Raw genomic sequence first — 17447 nt, 5'->3', positions numbered from 1 at the left:
TCATCATGATCATGATGGTAGCTTGTTAGATGTTGACATTGTGTTCACATTCTAACTATGGGTAGAGTAAATCATAATTTGACCTTCATAAATTCTGAATGTCCAGAACCATAGACTACCCTGGCAATTCAGTAATAGAAACCAGTGCAAAAAAATAAATAGAATCTGCCAATAATTCAGAAGTAGAATTACTCTGCTGTTAACCTGAAGTAAACCCTCTGCAAGTTTATATACAGTATGATAAAGACAAACACACAAAAAACGGAAAAACAACTAATGCCTCGTACACACGGATCATTATGGTATTTTTTTCTGTTCGATTTTGCTTACATAAGCAAAATTGAATCGAATTTGAATGGAAATCGAATGCACTCAATTTAGATTTGATCACGATGTGTGTCCCGCAACATTGAAATCAAATAGAAAAATAGACTGTGCAGGCAGCACTTCATAGTACAGATCTATACTATATAGCCTAATTGTGTAGACGGCGCCATCAGCTTCAATCCCAATTCGGTCGGGATCAAATAGAGATTGAATAGAAAGTAAATTGCACGGTATATCCTTACAATGGCCCTTATTCTGATCTGGGCGGTACGGCCCGCGTGCGGCCGTACCGCCGATGTTTTCGCTCTGCACATGCGCAGAGGTCACTCTGCGCATGTGCAGGGGAAATCGCCGCACAAAAATTTTATACGCCGCAAAGGGGGCGTATAGGGGCGTGAGGGGCTTAATAGCCTCATTTACCTATGAATACGCCCAGCGTTTCATGGGCATTCCCATGCAAACGCGGGGCGTATGCATGGTAATGAGGCTATGACGCCAGTGATGGGGGCGGAAAGCTGACATCGCCGGATGTCAGCTCTCAGCCCCCATACAAGCTTTGTCCGTGTGGTCTAAGCTTGCGGGAGCTGCTGGAGCGTGCGGCCCTGCCTTCGATGGTCGCCGACCATCGAATGCAGGGGGCAGCTCCCACCATGGTGGAGGCGTACGCCCCACCATTTTCATGCGGATCGCCAGCCGTCCGCGTATGGACGGCCGTGGCGATCCGTATTGTAGGCGGGGATTGGTTTGTGCGGCCGGAGCAACGTATGCGGCTCCGGCCGCACAGACCAGAATAAGGGCCAATGAGTGGCCAGTTGGCAAGAGTCAGATGTACCAATAAACAATAAAATGTAATATGCAAAATACAATGAAACCAGCAAATGTAGAAATGTATACACCGGAATGAATATAAAAAACCGAGTGCCTTTATCGGTATATATTTGATACAGTAGGTGCATAGTCAAGTGGTTATCTCCTGGGAGCAACCAGTACTATGACACAAGGATTTATCTGTATTGATAAGATCCATTCTCTTTGTGGCCATATTCTCTGAGTTTCCAGTGTTCCAGGGCTTTAAATATCTGGACTTTAGCAGTATTTATGCTGCACTGTGCCACTCTGCCTCTAAACCAGTGATATCATGATTTCACGCCAATGGGCATTCTATGCAGCTCTGGATGCGCCGGAGCAACCAAGGCACAGGCAAGTGCTGTTGGGCAGTGAAAACGTAACCCCCAGAACCCCGCGCCCTGGGGAAGGCACCTGTCACACTCCTAATTACGGCCCTGTTTTACACGTCAGCATATTTTGCAGATCTTTGTACATTGAAAGATTCCATTAAATTCCATTGGACTACATTAACATAACCAAGCATTATGTAATCTATGCTGCACATGGAGACAATAGGAATAAACTAATTAACCACATTTTCCATTTTTAGTTCTATCTTTAAAAAGATTTGCTAGTTAACCATTATATTATAATATTATATATTGTGTGTGCTGAAGTTGCTTAGATAAATACTGCACAGGAAAATTGTGAATGATATTCTACATTTACATGGATCAAATAAAGGATTGGTTGTTTTGTTTCTCAGCAATCAGCTTGATAACAAAATATCTAATATTCTCACTTTCTTTGTCACATACCCCAACAGACTTGAAAACTCATCTTATTGTTTATCTGGATCTGTGTCAGTATATGATGGGACACCGTCGAATTCCCCATTATTAGGACAGTTTTGTGGGTCAGTGAGGCGCAATTTTACCTCCTCATCTAACAGCCTAACTGTTGTCTACACCAGCAGAGGAAGCCACAGCAGCTTTGTCCGTGGATTTCAAGCCAACTACGTCTCTATTGCACAAAATAATCAGAGTGGTAATTATACACTGACATGTGAAACCCTCAAATTGCTAATAAGCTTCTGTTATTTGGCTTGTTTTGCTTCTGATAAATGTCAGGTGCTAAAGCAGGGCTGGGCAACACCGGCCCTCCAGATGTTGATCAACTACACATCCCAGCATGCCTTGCATCAGTTTCAGCATGGCCACATAGCAAAACTAATGCAAAGCATCCTGGGATGTGTAGTTCACTAACATCTGGAGGGCCGGTGTTGCCCAGCCCTGTGCTAAAGGAATAGGCATTATTGATTTTATCATAGTTAGGATCCATACTTAGTCTATCAGGAATTGGAAAACAATGCAAATTGAAAAATGATAACCCAAGTACACAGCACTATATATATATATATATATATATATATATATATATATATATATATATATATATATATATGGATACACAAAAGAGAGGGAGTTCAGCGCCAGGATATGGTATACAGAGAGTAATAAGAAGGGTAGTTATGTGGTCCCTTTAAAGTAAAAAAGCACTCCCCACTAACAATGGGTGTCTGCACGGGTCCAACTTGAGGGACGGTGGTGGACCGTCTCTATAGAAAGAAGGATATTTAAAGAAAGTTTGCGGATCCCGGCGATCTGTGCTTAATTATATATAAACTGGACAAATTTGACTATGTCAAAAAAGATAGAAATTTATTACAATAAATGAGGGGATATGGGGTTCACAGCAATCAATAAAAAAATGAGGAAGTCTTGTAAGACGAAACATGTCGGGCAGCTTTTGAGTCCTTATCCTCATCCCTCAGTTAAGCTATTTTTCCTTTATACTAAAGCTACTGCGAAATATTATTTTTATTCTAAAAAGGTTTTTATTCTAAAAAGGTTTTTTTCTCTTATTTGTTTTTATCCCTCGTCAATACCACTGTTCTTATTATAAGTCATACTCAATTTTATTATACTTTTATGTGATAGTTTCATTTTTTTATTGATTGCTGTGAACCCCATATCCATGTGTTTCCATGTGTTTCCACAAGTTACATCTACGTTTCGGGGACATGCTCCCCTTCGTGCTCCTGACGAAGGGAAGCACATCCCCGAAACGTAGATGTAACTTGTGTAACAAATACACGTTTTTTTCTGCTTGACAAAAGTCTCTGAGTGACGCCCGTTTATTTGCTATATCTACATGGATTCACCTCCAGGGAAGGCACCTGAGCAGAGTATCCCCGTGGGGGAGCCAGAGAGCCGGTGTACCATCTGCTAGTATATATATATATATATATATATATATATATATATATATACACACACACACACACAGTATATATATATATATATATATATATATATATATACACACATACACACAGTATATATATATATATATATATATATATATATATACACATATACATACACATACACACACAGTATATATAACAGAACCAGCACTCAGAATCCAATGTAATTTTATTTAATTTTATTTAATGCATGATGGAAAAAATGGTCCAACAGCCGTCTCAACTGCACATTGCAATTTTCCTCAGGGGCTAAAAATTTGTACTAAGGTGTTCATACTTGAAATGAACTCCCTTTAGGCACCCCGCCCGCTGCTACTATTACACACCCCGTGCGAGTGCGGTCTTCCACAGAATCTATATATATATATATATATATATATATATATATATATATATATACGTCCAGACTTGGTGGCACTCCCCAATAATACACGATACACTCAGGTATGTAGATCTACATACCTGAGTGTATTGTGTATTATTGGGGAGTGCCACCAAGTCTGGACGTTTGTATTGGGGACCACGGTCTTCTGGCTGAACACCCTTTAAAGTATTCTTCTTTAGCAGATGTGCTGCTACCTTTGGGACACTATATATATATCTATATATATATCTATATATATATATAGATATATATATAGATATATATATATTTAATTAATAGTTTCTTTTAATGGACACAAATAATTGACAGCAGTACATATAATAGTAACGCTTTCCATGTAATTGCATTTTTGATCTGTCTATTTTACAGCGATCCTCTCATGTAACTCATACTATATGGAAGCTCAGATATCAATTTCGTATTTACAGTCTTTGGGATATTCAGCAAATGACATATTTCTAAATGATCCACAATGTCGTCCTCAAAGTTATGGCAACTGGCTGCTATTTTACATCTCATATAATCAATGTGGGACCATCCGACAGGTGAGTTGAAAAAAACTTTTTCCATGTTTTACCAATTAGAAAAAAGTTCACACTTGATAAGTGCAACTTGCTTATAGTTAACCGTTAAAAAAAAACCTGTGGAATAACTAACTTTTCCTAGAAGGAATATTTTAGAAAACACACACTAAAATAAATCTTACAAGTATTATACTGTAGGTTGACTTCCACGACTTACATAAATATGTAAGACCACAGGTCGAGTGCAGATATACAGGGTATGAGATTCCATGCTGACTTCCCTGCAGTGAATAGAAAATAACTAGCGCTTCCCGCGCCGCCGTGCGCATAGCGCTAGTTATTTTCTATTCACTGCAAGGACCCCGCCAGTCCGCCGCAAGCTTTGTACACAATGACAGCGCCGCAGGTACCCCCGCAGCACGGACACCCCTGCCCGCTCCAACACTGCAGGGATGCTCTCTTCTTAAATGCCCCTGCCCCTGATCTTGCTGCATCTCTCTGCTTAATAGGCAACTCATTTCAAAAACTTATCTACAATATATCAGACTGTGTCTATTATATTGGTCACTTTTGTGTGATTAAAGTATTTTTCTGTAATGCTTGAAATTCACTAGAAATGGTATTTTCTACCATAGAGTAACTAGAATGTATTCCATTAAATTTATAGGATAATGCCAGAGTCATATATCCTCTGAGTACGCAGAGAAACAGCTGTATGCATTTCTAGACATGACTCATTCCTATATGCCCTGTCACATCCGTTCATTTGAATTCCACTTGTTTTGTTTCCACTTGTGAGCACTAGCCCCTCTAACTTTGGCCCACATAATCAAGCGGATATTGGAAGATTGTGTGACGTAGAACAGCAGTAGACCCATAACAGTATCTTTGCTGTAGCTTTGTATTTTATTGATAAATTAGCCTTAATGTCAGTAAAAAGTAATTTTATTACCAGATGTCCACAAGTAATGGAATTTATAATGGAGTTACAATATCAATAATGTTCAAAATTGAGTCTTGACAATCTGTAGCATTGTCACTTTTTCCATGGAGTATTACTGACCACTTTAAGTAATCATATCCGTAACTACAAATATTGATCCTATGATGTAAAGGTAAATGGATAATGTGACCAGCAGCGTCTGTTGCCCCTGAGCTGCAATGACGAACAAAGTATGCTGGGGAAGATGGTCAGCATACTGTATATAAGTTTTACATGTAAAGTTGTATGCAATACAGTATATGTGCTGGCTGCCGTAGCCTGGGATCAGCAGCCGCAGCATGTAAGGGACACGGCAAACAGTGCTCAGCTTGTTTATGGTCATTACACCTGCCCCCTAGACCTCCATTGGGTAGTTTCACAGTAAGCTGGGGGCTGGCTGATTGAGAACATACAGTCTGAGAACTGTGTGCCTGTGGTTTGTGCATGCTGTCGCTGCTGCACCCCAGGTAAGGCAGCCTGCTCATATATTACATGCATTGTTACATGTACTGTACTGTATGTTTATATGTGCAGGCCAGCTCCCCCCTGCAGTCTTTAGTCAGTTCTCCAGCCACCACTGACTTACAATTCACTAAAGGGAATCTGTGACTAATTATACAGTAGGTCACCAAACTGGTGACTTCAACTCTACATAAATCTATCTGTGTATAATATACATTCACAATAATACATTTTTACTACACTGTAAACTCAGGGGCAGATTTAGGAATTAGGCTGCCTTTAGGTACATTCGTGGCCTATCCCCCTCCCATCATGTCACCATCTCTTTCATTTTGGATGCCTTAAAGTTTGCCAAAGGAGCCACAACCTCACCCCACTATCACCTTCAGGACCACAATTTGCTGCCCAATGTCCCACTCCCAACAGTTGAAAAATACAAATTTTAAAACGAGAGATGTGCGGCAGCCACTTTTTCGGGTTTTGGTTATGGATCTGGATCTCCCTTTGTGTTTTGGATCTGGATTGGTTTTGGCAAAACCACCCTTGCGGGTTTTGGTTTTGGTTTTGTATCTGGATTTTTATGAAAAAATGCTAAAAATGGCTAAAATAACAGAATTTGGGCCTGTTTTTGCCCTTAAAGTATTATTAACCTCAATAACATTAGTTTCCACTCATTTCTAGTCAGTTTTGATCACAGCCCCTGACACACTGGACACACTCCCTTGTATTATGGACACTGCAGCCCCTGTACACTGAGTGTACAGTCAGCAGCACTGCAGCCCCTGCGTGTGAGCACTGCAGCACCTAGTTTACAACAAAATACAAAATCAGTCACTAAATAAATCACAGCACAGGGCACAGGGCATGGAGCACAGAGCACGGAGCACAGATCCCAACCACCCTCTTCCCTCTCCTATAATGGAGTGAAGATGGCGGGGCACGCGTGTGTCTTATATAGAATCCAGATCCTGCGAGAATCCGACAGCGCGATGATGACGTTTTGCCTTGTTTACGGTGCGGAATTCAGACGGGAACTCCCGAGCCGACTCAGATCCTGACTCGGATCACCATATTTGGATCTGACGGATCCAGGAGATCCAAACCCGCTCATCTCTATTTAAACCATTGTTGGAACAAAACAAAAATATCATCAAACTTGACCCTAGGCACATGCTTCTTGTGCCTAGTGGGGCATGTAAACTTCATTAAATGCTTTGTTACTGTACATTAACCCCTTGAGTGGTGGGTTTTTCTGGGGAAGGACACACCTACCATGGCATATATACCCACCACAGAACTTAGGGGCGGCTCTCCACCTCTGTTGCTCACCATCAGCCAGTCCCGACTCCTCACCCCGGTTCGCCGGGACTCCCCTGCCTCTGCCCACGCCACCATTCACAGCAGTGAGCAGGTGGCAGGCTCGTGGATGTTTGAGATGGACTCCCATGCAGCCCAGAACTTTCCCAAGCAGGCAGCCCCAGTGTAGAATGACTGGGGTGGGGAGTTGGCACTGGCCGGAGGTGAGAACCTGGGGGGAGCGACAGGGGGAGGGGGGTGCCCCTAGTGGTGGTGTCCCAGTGATGCACAGCTGGAGCCAGCACTGGCACATGCATATTAATCAGTGGTATGCCCGGAAATTTCTTGGGCGAGCCCATGTCGGCAGTGCAGCTCTGCCCAAGAAATTTCCGGGCATACTACCAAAATGGTTAACAATGAAGACATCGTGTCCCAATGCAGCTTTCAGTGACCAGTGAAAACAATATGACTGTAGAGTCAAGAATTTAATGTTAAATAGGATTTAAAAAAAAGGTACTCTTTACCTAGAACGGCGCCCATCGGGGTGATCGCGGCATCGCGGGCAGTACATAAACGGCCGCGACGCGTTGCCCGCGATCACCCGATTTTCCCATAGGTAACAATGTTAAAAAGCCTGATTGACCGCGATTTTGCATTCAATGCCTCAATGCCCGCGATTTTCCCATAGGAATCAATGTTAAATGGGCTACAGAGCCCAAATAGGCTCAATTAACCCTTAAATGTCCCCCCAATTTTTTTACGCCACCCCACGATCCACGCCAACCCGAAGCGTGGCGAGCGCAGCGAGCCCGCGAGGGGCGGCGGTACGCGTCCTCCGACCTTTTCATGCCCTACTATCCACGTCGGCGTGGAGAATAGAATAGTGTGGCGAGCGCAGCGAGCCACCGAGCCCGAAGCGTGGCGAGGGGACGCGGATACCTTCACAGTTATACGCGTCCCCTCGCGGACTTCACAGGTGTCCATGGCGACGCGGACACCTGTGAAGCCCGCGAAGGGACGCGTTTATCTGTGAAGGTATCCGCGTCCCCTCGCCACGCTTCGGGCTCGGTGGCTCGCTGCGCTCGCCACACTATTCTATTCTCAACTCCACGCCGACGTGGATAGTAGGGCATGAAAAGGTCGGAGGACGCGTACCGCCGCCCCTCGCGGGCTCGCTGTGCTCGCCACGCTTCGGGTTGGCGTGGATCGTGGGGTGGCGTACAAAAATTGGGGTGACATTTAAGGGTTAATTGTGCTTATTTGGGCTCTGTAGCCCATTTAACATTGATTCCTATGGTAAAATCGCGGGCATTGAGGCATTTTTAAGTAAAATCGCGGTCAATCAGGCTTTTTAACATTGTTCCCTATGGGAAAATCGCGGTCATCGCGGGTTCAAGATTTTTATGTACCCGCGATTTACCCGCGATGCCCGCGATGACCGCGATTTTTTACCCCCGACGCCCGCGATTCTAATCGCGGGCGCCGTTCTAGGTAAAGAGTACCAAAAAAAACAATGAGCATGATATGTATTTTGGATGGTGTTCGTAAATAATAACAACTATTAGATATGCATGAATCCACAGATATATATTTTAGCAGATATATGTTCTGTGTGTGCTAAATGAATGGTTCACAGTATTCATCACTGAGCACCATTCAAATACCTCACACATTTCTTGCTTGCATCAAAAAGGGGTGGGTGGGTATTGGATGGAGAGGGCATGGCCTAGCGCCACAACCAGGTCATAAAGTGGCTCTGGAGAAGTGGGGTAATTAATTTCCCTCTACCACCTAATACTCCCTCTCCCCCAGAGGCGTAACTATAGCACCGCAGCCCCCGTGGTCGTGGGGGGGGGGGGGGCGCTGTGCATGTGGGGGCGCCAGGGGGCTGTGGTGCTATAGTTAACCCCCTCCCGTCCGCCCATCCTCCGCCCGCCCATCGCCCGCCAATCCGCCGCCCACAGCCTTACCTGTCTTCAGTGGTGGTCATTCTTCTGCTAGTGAGACGGACCACAATAAAATGTCCGCCCCATATAGCAAACAGTTCTCTGAAACTGTCTGCTGTATGGGAGCGGACATTTTGTGTTGGTCCGTCTCCATAGCAGAAGAATGAAGCCAGCAAGGGAGCCGGGACCAGCAAGACAGGTAAGGCTACGGGCGGGGGATGAGGGATGGAGGAGCGGGGTGCGGCGGGGGAGCGGGGTGCCCCCCATTAACGGCGGGGGGCGCCCAATTTATAGTTACGCCACTGCTCTCCCCTCCACACATTAGGCAAAGCTAGGGCCATTAGTAGGGTTTGTGGCACCCCACTGCAAACTATAATGTTTTTCTGTTAGAATTACTGTACAGGGCCAAGGTGGAAGTTGATCTAGTTCCACTTCACCATTACAAGTGGTTTTCCTAAGATCCTCTCAGTATCTATCAATACTATATAGAGATGATAGGCATCTCTGTCACAAACAGTGGTTTGGGGGATGTGAGAACATATGGCAATACAAATCATTGCCGACGATACCGCACAGGAGCAATATTCGAACTAAGCAGCGAGATGTTACCACACCACTGAGCCACACAGAAGAATCTCTCTACAGATGCTACAAGAGAGGAGGGGGTGGAGAACATGGGTGTGAGACTCAGACTACCCAGCACTGCTTTCTATAATGTATATTAGCAGTGAAGCATCCAGCAGAGAAGGGGCAGGGGGCAGCACATGCCGCTGGTGGTGGCACATACATAGGGGGTCAATAGGGGTGGATGAAGCCATTGCACCCACAGGACAAATGTGCTGTGTGCTAAGCACTGTCTGCACCACCCTAGTTACAGTCCTGACAAAACAGTTCAAATTTACAAGAGATAAGATGCAGCTGTTAGTACAAGCTGATTTGCATTTAGTTTGCCTGATATTCTACTACCTGAATAAATAAGCAAAGTTGAAAATGTTTAAACCACTGAAATAAGAATGCCTCATATCTTAATACAGTATTCTTCAATAGCTGCACATTAACAATTAAATATATTTGTCATATATTTGTCATGTTTTCCTTCAATAGGGTGAGAATGACACAATCAGCTACTCAAACACAGTGCATGGCTACCATTCAAACCAAGTGATTGAACGCAGCAGAAAACTCAGCTTGAATCTCCGTTGTCAGATGTTCCAAAATACCATGGTGCAAATCATGTACCACGCAGATGATGTCACAAGCCAAACTCTGACCCAATATGGCCTATACTCTGCTGATCTCTACTTCTACCAGTCTCCAAGCTTCACCTATCCAGTCTACCAATCAACGTATTATGTGGAACTGAATCAGAACTTGTACCTACAGGCAACATTACATTCATCGGACGCCAATCTCACATTATTCGTGGATACATGTGTGGCCTCACCCGATCCATATGATTTTGTGACGCAGACTTATGATTTAATACGCAATGGGTAATAAATGTAATTTGATCACAACTTCATATACTGCATGTATTAAAATTTAAAATATTACTATTAACAATTCACTTTTTGCTTTAACAGATGTGTCAGAGATTCCACATATGTGACCTACCCGTCAAATCAAACAGACCATGTTCGCTTTGGATTCCGTGCTTTTGGGTTTGTCCAGAGATACTCCAGGGTGTATTTGCAGTGCCAACTAACTGTTTGCCCAAGTCAGAGCTACAACACCCGCTGCTCTCATGGATGTATTAACAGGCGAAAAAGGGCCTTAGCAACTGGGCAAGAGCAACTTACGGTCTTACTTGGGCCTGTCGAACTAAAGAACAAAAACAATAATTAATTAAGCATTCCATCACGTAATAAGCATCAATGTATGTAATAATATGCCTCTAGTTAATTAATATTTCAACCTGCTGAGTTCATAATGTTTAATCTATATACAATATTTAATTGCTAATTCATGAAAGTGGTTAAAGTATTTCTTGTTATTTCTTTCATTCTTTAGATAGTCCTTTTAAGTCAATATTGCATGTTCAATTTGCAGTTTATAAAGATATGAGGGTCTAAAAAGGGATAGAGAAAAAGGACCAACCAACCAGCTCGTGTCATTATTAACGCAAATGATGGCTCTTCCTGGACTTCCGGGTCTGAGACCCAGGAGTCCCTCTGAGTATGTGCAGAGTGATGGTGAAGGCCGCGGGTCATGCGGGAAGGGATCCTTAATCGATCCCTCAACCAGCGCTGTGAAGAGAAGCCCATAAGCTTCTATATGGTAACACCAGCTTTTGCTCTACATTGTGAAAACCCAACATTCGGGTTTTAGTGCATGGGGAAATGCAGTAACATCCCTGAAAATTGGGGTTTTAACTGCATTTTTTCTTTAGTGCATCTCCCCTACAGCCTGTAACATGGCAGTTAAGAACTGATTGGCTGGTACTTTATCTCTGTGCACGTTATCTCTCTCCAAAGATTAGTCTAGAGACCCCATGATTCCCTAAATAAAATGTATATTAAGCAAGCAAACTAGTATGTTTTTTATCATTTCGATTATGAAGAAGAGGCTTTTTTAAATAGGTTTTAACATACAATTGTATCTCTTATACGTATAATAATCTATATAATAAGCAAAAAGAGAAATTCTTTGATCTATATACAGCCGTCACCATTGTATGTAGCAGCAGCTCCAGAGACAGGGGAACCACACCAACTGCCATCCCAACTGACTAACTGGCAGTTGGTGTGAGTCCCATATTTCAGATCTGAACTGTGCTGCAAGCCTATGTATGGAGCATATGCATTTGCTTATTGATTGTGATTCTGATCTGTGAGTTACATATGAAAGTAAATATTTATTATTATTATTATTGTTGTTCTTATTATTATTTGATAAGGTGTGCTCAGTGTCACGATCAAGGGAATACTGCAGGTACACCTGTCCCAGGCCGCCACTTTGACAAAGAGGGTAAGGCCCAAGCCGCTCATAACGCCCGCCAATATCAATCTACCATCTCCCTCCGCAACCTACATCAACGCTGCCCACACAAACTAGAACTTCTAGAGGGTAGGGCCCAGGCTGCTCAAACTGCCTGCCGCTATCTGTCCCCATCTACTTCCGGTGCCAGCAGCAGCATCTTTGTCACATGGTTGCCCATGTTAGAAAAGTAGAATCAAGAGCCCCCCCACGGTAGTTTATCATACAGCGCAATGTGGCATGACATCATGCTGCTGACAGTGAATCTGTGAGGATCTGTCATTTACTTTTGAAAGGAAATATATAGAGTGCTGCAAAGTAATTGTGTCCCTTTATAAATAAAGTGTAAAAATAATATTAATAAAAGGAAATGGAAATATGGATAGTCTCTCACAGTTGCACACTTCTCTACTGAGACAAAGACAGTAGGATTCCCAAGTGCAGAAATAATAACCCTACTAGCAGGACCGTATTGGCCATCTGGCACTTTTGCCAAATGCCAGATGGGCCAATGGCCAGGTGGGCCAATTTCTTTTCTCTCTCAGCGCACAGAGAGAGTCACTGGACTCGCAGTGGGTCTGGCAGCTCTCTCTATGCGCCGCTGAGGTCTAGGAGAGAGGGGGCATCACACGCCGCAATTCTCTCTCCAGCAACCCGGGAGAGGCAGCGCAAACATGACAAAGGTTGCGCGAGTGCATAAATGCCAGAGCCGATTTGGCGGCCCAGTCCGTTGCTGCCTACTAGCCTGCAGAGGGGCGTGACTGAGGACTGGAGGAGACACCAAGACTAGAAAACGAGCCCTAGAGGCAGAAGGAGACCCAGGCTGGCTGGGTTTGGAAACAGGTTCAGAGAAAGGCCAAAGAAAAGTAGGAGGCGTGTAACTATGAGCCCTATTCCGTCCAAATTCACAGCCCTTGTGATCATCAGAGGACAATTCATGGACACTGTCCGCAGTGCACATGTGCATGCCCTCTCTGCAATCACAGGCTCCGAATGACTGTGAACACTGGCTGCTCACTGTGTGATTGACAGTGAGCAGTGATCAAAAACATGAACAATGTGAGGTCATGAGGACTGAGTTTAAGAACCACTGTACTACAATATCAGCACCACTGACCCCCCAAATATGTATGACAATATGCGAACAAATTTGCAGCCAAGCGTAGGTCTGGTCATTTTCGCATGCGAGGGATGGGGGGGGGGGGCTTTACCTGATCACTGTTCTCTGAAGATTTGCAGCCCAGCCAACAGAACTGAATTGGTCCTTATGTGACATTGAAAACATGAACAATGTGGGGTCATGAGGACTGTACTACAGAGGACAGCACCAGGCTTCAGCCTGGTCAGGTAAGTCCTGGAGGGGAGGGGGACCCCTTTATTGGGGGGGTCCCCACTCCCCCAGGGCTCCTGGCCAGGCTGACCGGTCAGAGGGATGAATGCTTTGGCCGGGTGGACTTATAAAAAGTCTCCCCCCGGCTGTGGCATTACCCTGCTGGCTGGTTTGGCCTGGGGCTGGTTCTTAAAATACGGGGGACCACTACTCATTTTGTCCCCCGTATTTTGGGAACCAGCCCCAGACCTGGAGCCTGGGGCTGGTTGTTAAAAATCGGGGAACCCCTATTTGTCGGGTTACCTGATTTTTAATTACCGGCTCTGTCAGCCTGGTGCTGGTTATAGCTGTGGGGGGGACTCCAAGCCGTTTTTTTTTTGTTTTTTTTATATTTTACAATTTTTTAAGCACTAAAGCCAAATACGACAGGAAAATAAAGTGTATTTTCCTGCCGTATATTCGTGGCAGTTTTACACTAATTAGCGGCCATATTTTCAATACGGCTGCTTAGTAAATCAGCAACCACTATTCTTTGAATGGTGATTCCTGTCGAATTCTATCGATGGTGTAGGCATTCGTATTTGTAAATACAAATACGAATGTCCCATCAATATGAATACGAATATTTGTATTTTTTGCATAGTAAATGCCAAAAATACGAATACACCCCAAAAATTTGTATTTTCCTAAGAAAATATGATTTTTTTCTACAAAATCATATTAGTAAATTTCCCCCGATATGTAACTGGTATTATATATGCACAAGAAAATGATTGCTTGGCATTCAAATCCAGTATCTGAGATAGTACACAAAATTTGTTTCATGTTTTTAAACCTTGTTTTTTGAACAAATAAAATATATTTGTGTGTATTTTATGTGGTAAGAAAATATATTTGGGTGTATTTTATGTGTTTATACAGCATAAATGCAAGATACTTCAAAATACATCATTGAAATATTAAAATATTCCGAAATACAGAATAATCCGTTGTCCAAAATTCTCCTGGTCCCGAGCATTTTGGATAAGGGATACTCAACCTGTATTATAAATTTCATTATTATTAATACATTTGCATAATTTTATTCCTGTACCCTCCCAGCAGACCCGGAATTTGTTTCAACTAGGCTGGCCAATCCCAGGATTGGGATCGGCGGGTTTAAGGGATTTGGCCCCCAAAACGCTGGGATTTCTATCCCGGAATTGGAGTTTCCAATCTCGGGATTTCGGTATTAGACTTCACATATGGAGTCTAATGCTTGGCAGTGTCTGAGTGAGTGCTCAGATGCTGCCCGGCTTCTCCCATCCCCGGCAGTGCACCTCTGCACAGCGTGACGAGGTCAGACATCATGCTGTGCAGGCCACACAGCCGCAAAGCCCACCTTGTCGTTGGCGCACTGCCCTCCCGTCTCCATCAGCCCACCCACACTTCACCACCCACCCTCCTGGGTGCACCACATAGCTCCTATAGGGGTGGGACTTTTTTAATAGGGAAGCCAATCCCGGGAATAGCAGGATTGGGCATTTTACAATCCCGAATTCCAGGATTGAAAAAAATGCCTCGGGATTGGCATCCCTAGTTTCAGCATCTCTGGAGGTGTGGGGGTTTTGGAGAGCATGAAAGAAACTTGCCCACCTTCCAGGGGGGCTAGGAGCAGGGCCCAGTTTCCAGGAGCCTCCTGGCCATTCCAGAAGGGTAGGCAAGTATGAGCTGTGTTAACCCTATTAACAGACAGTTGAGCATGTTTCTCCCATCTACAGCACAAAACTTCTCAGCTTGTTCAGCACTGGACACAGTCGTCAAAAATAAATTGATCCTCCCACCTTGATAGCACAAACCATAGCCAGCCCTAACCAATTTGATACCCTAGGCAAGAGTTTGGCTGGTGCCATGTAGCACCGCCTCTAGTTCCACCTTTGACCTAGCACCCTTCAGCCAGCAATACTTAGCACCTATCACCCATAGCAATCCTTATCCAGTGAGCAATTAGACATTTTAGTGCCCTGAGCTAGCAGGAGCATTGGCACTTCCACTCCTCAAAACAATATTACCCCAAATTCAAATTTCGCCACACAGCAGTGCAACCCTTTTTACACCAAACCACACAATAGTCCCCTTATTCAAATTCCATCATACTGTACATAAGCCACACAGTAGTGCCTCTTAATGATGTTACACCACACAGTATTGTCTATAATTTACATTACACCACACAGTATTGCTCCTTGTTCATATTACACCACACAGCAATTCCCTTTATACATGTTCCATTATACAGTACTGCACCTTAATCAAATATATAATACAGGAAGCAGTGCTATACCCCATAGGGCAGGGATGGTAGATCAGTGCTAAATAAATAAATAGATACAGTTTGGACAGATGGATGATGACACACAAAGATACACTGACACACAGATGCACACTCTGACACTGACAGCCGGACTCTGACACAGATGCTGACACAAAGCAGACATCATGTGTCAGTATTTAAGCTTGTTCTCGGTTTCATCATAAACAGTTTGATCTATATCTCGTTTTTTTTTAACTGGTCCGTTTATCCATATGAGGAAGGACAGGAAGTGATGTTACGATACCGAGCACCAGACTGCGCTCCAGCGCCTGTGTATCCTAGCAACCCTGAGCACTGGTGTAAGGAGAGGAGACCAGCACCAGAAAGCCGGCAGTACCAGGGAGGATCATGGGACTTGTAGTTGCCTATGTTTAGGATCCAGCTGGGCTGCCGAGATTCAAATTGGATAGCGGTGATATAAAAGGAACAAGACGGCAGGCGTCTGATACACCTTGATAAAGTCCCTGTATGGGGAAGAAACGCGTTGGTGAAGCCCGCACCCACTTGTAAGCTGACGGACCAGGACAATTGCCAGGTCGAGGGAGCATGCCACGTTGCAGAAGGAGAGAGGATTACCGGGATCCCTACTCCTCTTAATTGACACATACTCATATTGAACTGTGCTCTGTAGTTCTCTCATTCTGGTAATTACCAGCCTCAATGCTGGCACTACTTTATGTTTTTAAATGTTTATGAATGTCATGCAGTATATTCATAATTTTTTTTGTGTTGTATTACACCATGAGATATATATTTTATATTTACATGTCATGACAATCTGCTGGTTGGAATAATTGCAGCACGTGGATCCTTATTAAGTGCCGTATAGGTCATATTTGTTTATATGGTCCTGTATCTAATCATGTAATTGTTAGAAGAATATCCTTGTAGTGTTGTTGCATGTAATATAAATATATAAATATTTTTTTGCGATTTTTAGGCAACAAAATGGCATTATCGCACTTTTTGCCGAAATCGCGTACTTAATTGGGTGCGTTAATTACCGTAATTTGCACATTTTGTGCAATAACTCGCCCTTTCTCACTTGGCGGTTTCAATTCGCATTTTTATCGCATCCAGATGTTTTCCCCATACAAAAAAGTATACAAATCACTTATTTAATGGAATTCGCATTTCAAAAGTGTCTAAAAATCGCCACTGGTGCAGACCAGGTCCGGATGGGCTAATTGACCCAAAAGCAACTTTGGTCAAGTGCAGAAATGGTTAATTTTCTCACAGGTGTCCTAATTTTTAATCATAAACTCCCCTACATATACCCCAACATAATTAAGGACACCTGTGAGGGTTTGAGAGATGGAGATTGTGCAGAGTGGTGTGAAGCTGGCTGTTTGTGACTTTCATCGTTTGGAGGAGCTGCGCAGGATCCAGGTACCCCGAGTACTGTGTGCTTCATGTAGGTATTGTGCTAGACTGTACCTAGACTCCTTCTCTGATCAACAGGTTGTGGGGATGTTTCGGCTGAACCGCAATAACCTTTTGAATTTATATGAGCAGGTGAGAGATGATTTGGACCCTTATGGGAGTGCCAACTATGCAGAGTTTGGGCTGCAGAAATTAATGTGTGCCCTCTACTTCTTGCCGACAGGCTCCACTCAGTTTGTGACCTCATGGTCATTTGGGGTCTCACAAGACCCTTTTTCTAAGCATTTTACTCAAGTGTTACTTGCTTTCAGGAAGTCGTGGTGCAC

General features: G+C 43.7%; 1 protein-coding gene across 1 annotated transcript in view; it reads left to right on the top strand.

Annotated features, from left to right (window-relative positions):
* The window catches only part of LOC146062914 (scavenger receptor cysteine-rich domain-containing protein DMBT1-like), a 384870-nt gene extending 372924 nt beyond the window's left edge, over positions 1 to 11946 (top strand). The window contains exons 21-24 of the mRNA XM_083174922.1: positions 1982 to 2202; positions 4239 to 4414; positions 10184 to 10572; positions 10663 to 11946. Of these exons, the coding sequence (XP_083031048.1) occupies positions 1982 to 2202; positions 4239 to 4414; positions 10184 to 10572; positions 10663 to 10924 (1048 nt within the window). The 3' untranslated portion in view covers positions 10925 to 11946. The remainder of the gene's footprint in view (positions 1 to 1981; positions 2203 to 4238; positions 4415 to 10183; positions 10573 to 10662) is intronic.
* The last annotated feature ends 5501 nt before the right edge of the window (positions 11947 to 17447 follow it).

The sequence above is a fragment of the Crinia signifera genome, chromosome 3 (genome assembly GCF_055691185.1).
Source record: "Crinia signifera chromosome 3, ASM5569118v1, whole genome shotgun sequence".
Lineage (NCBI taxonomy): Eukaryota > Metazoa > Chordata > Amphibia > Anura > Myobatrachidae > Crinia > Crinia signifera.
Note: the sequence above shows the minus strand (reverse complement) of the source record. Positions and strands in the feature narration are given on the sequence as shown.